The sequence below is a fragment of the Terrapene carolina genome, unplaced genomic scaffold (assembly GCF_002925995.2).
Source record: "Terrapene carolina triunguis isolate 2854851 unplaced genomic scaffold, T_m_triunguis-2.0 Scaffold17467, whole genome shotgun sequence".
In the NCBI taxonomy this organism is placed as follows: Eukaryota; Metazoa; Chordata; order Testudines; family Emydidae; genus Terrapene; species Terrapene triunguis.
Genome location: NW_020681818.1, coordinates 1 through 2,350, shown reverse-complemented (window position 1 = coordinate 2,350; position 2,350 = coordinate 1). Strand labels below are relative to the sequence as shown.

Below are 2,350 nucleotides of genomic sequence, written 5' to 3'. Positions count from 1 at the left end.
GCTGCTGTGGAATACGAAGGGGGCACCCAGCGGTGAGGCCCAGGGGAGAGGCCCCGTTCCCTCACTCCCAGCTGCTGGGAATGGGGAGGGGGTTGGGATTCTTGTCCCTGGACCCTGCTGAGGGGCTCCACCTCCTGTGATAAACGGGAAGGCCCCTGCCCTCCTCCACCGACTGGGAGGGTCAAGGAGCTCTCTCTTTCTCCCCTCCCTTAAGCCTCCTAGCTGCTCCGAGCAAGGTGGGAGTGGGATTCTGCTCCTCTGTCTCCACCAGACCTTTCATTTTATCGGCCCTCCTCCCCTGGGACTGGAGGGATTGTGGCTGGGGCAGCAGGTGCTGAGTGGGGAACTCTTGTTTCAGGAGCCGGTGACCTTCGAGGAGGTGGCTGTGTATTTCACCGAGAGGCAGGGAGCTCTGCTCGATCCTGGTCAGAGAGCCCTCTACAAGGACGTCATGCAGGAGAACTACGAGACAGTGACCTCGCTGGGTAAGGGATTCTTGTCCCCTTGATTATTGGAAGCCTGGGAGGGATGGGGAGAGAGGGACTGCGATGACTGGGTAGGGGGCGGGACTGTGATTTTTCAGTTGGGCTTCTGCTCAGGTTCTTCCTTGGTCGCTTAGGTTATTTCTACACCGCAGCTGGGAGGTGTGATTCCCAGCTCAGGTACATGTACATGCAATAGTTAAAAATAGCAGCGCAGATAGCGTCTAGTGCTAGCCACTTGACTACATGCCCAGGGGCAGGGCAGGATTGTAGTCAGGTGGGTAGTCCGAGCCACAGCCCGTGCTGCCATGGCCATACTGCTGTTTTTAGATGCTAGTGCTTGTCCATCTGCCAAGCTGGGGATCACACCTCCCAGCAGCTGTGCAGTCAGACCCTGCGATTTCAGGAGAATGACCCCATAGTCCCCACAACTCATTTGAGACCCACTTTGATCTCCACTCCCCCAGCCATGGGACTGAGGAGTCAGAAACACAAGGGAGATGTTAATTTATCTCCATCCCTGCATCCGTTGAGGTGGCAGAAGCATTGTCTTGTCCTGTCTGTATTCATTCATGTCTCTTCCCCTCCCTTCCTGGGACTAGCTCCATCCATGGGGCAGATGTCACCCACCCACGCTGACTGAGATCTGGGATGAGCTTCCCGCCCCCAGACTTTACTTCCCCCGGGGTCTTTCGAAGGGATCTGGAGGCAGAATGAAATTTCTCCATTGTTGGTCCCCGGTGCTCTGTGTTGTCTAGATTATTTCTTCCAAATGGCTCTATTTTAAAAAATATATATTTTGAAAACTGTTTCTAGCTTCACCCTGTGGTGCCGTTGTTCTACCTGGTCCAATACATTGTGAAACTCCTTCTGGATTCTCTCTCTGTATTCCAGAGGGTGCTGGGATGGTGAATGAGAAGGAGAATCCGCAGCGGGAAGGTGTTGAGGATGTGGATCTGCAGGGAACGGTATTGGGAAGATCCAAGGGGGATTTTTATGAGAACCGTAAACCAGGAAAAGCCTGTGGAAATCAGCGCAGGTCAGAGATGCTGCTGGGATATGGCACAGGGAAGAAAACATGTGAACCCATAAATGACGGTGGAGATTGCAAGGATCTCGAGGAAACCACAGCCCAGCAGAGAATCCCCACAGAAGAGAGAAAAAACACATGCACCGAGTGTGGGAAAAGCTTCAGTCGAGGTTCACATCTTATTTCCCATCAGAGGATCCACACGGGAGAGAAACCCTACAAGTGCCTTGTCTGTGGGAAAGGTTTCAATCAGAGCTCAAACCTTATTTCCCATCAGAGGATCCACACGGGAGAGAAACCCTATAAGTGCCTTAATTGTGGGAAAGGTTTCAATCAAAGTTGCCATCTTATTAGGCACGAGAGAACCCACACAGGTGAGAAACCCTATAAATGCCTGGAGTGTGGGAAAAGCTTCATTCAGAGCTCGGATCTTATTTCACACCAGAGAACCCATACGGGAGAAAGACCCTTTAAATGCCTGGACTGTGGGGAAAGTTTTGATTGGAACATGCAGCTTGTTAGACATCAGATGCACCACACGGGAGAGAAACCCTACAAATGCCTGGATTGTGGAAAGGGGTTTAGTGACAGTTCAGCCCTTATTACTCACCAGCGACTGCACACGGGAGAGAGACCCTATAAATGCCTCGATTGCGGGAGAAGATTCAATCGGAGCTCACATCTGACTCGACACAAGAGGACCCATTCTGGAGACAAACCCTATAAATGCCTGGAGTGTGGGAAAAGTTTCAGTCAGAGCTCATACCTTATTTCACATCAGCGAACGCATACAGGAGAGAAACCCTATAAATGCCTCGAGTGTGGGAAAAGATTCAGT

At 51.7% G+C, this 2,350-nt stretch overlaps 1 protein-coding gene across 1 annotated transcript; it reads left to right on the top strand.

The window, feature by feature from the left end:
- Positions 1–459: 459 nt before the first annotated feature.
- LOC112124416 (zinc finger protein 436-like) lies at positions 460–2,347 on the top strand (the record flags this gene model as incomplete). The annotated part of the gene is made up of 2 exons (XM_024222920.3): positions 460–485; positions 1,377–2,347. A coding segment is annotated over exon 2 (960 nt), but the record flags the coding sequence as incomplete, so codon positions are not given.
- Positions 2,348–2,350: the final 3 nt, after the last annotated feature.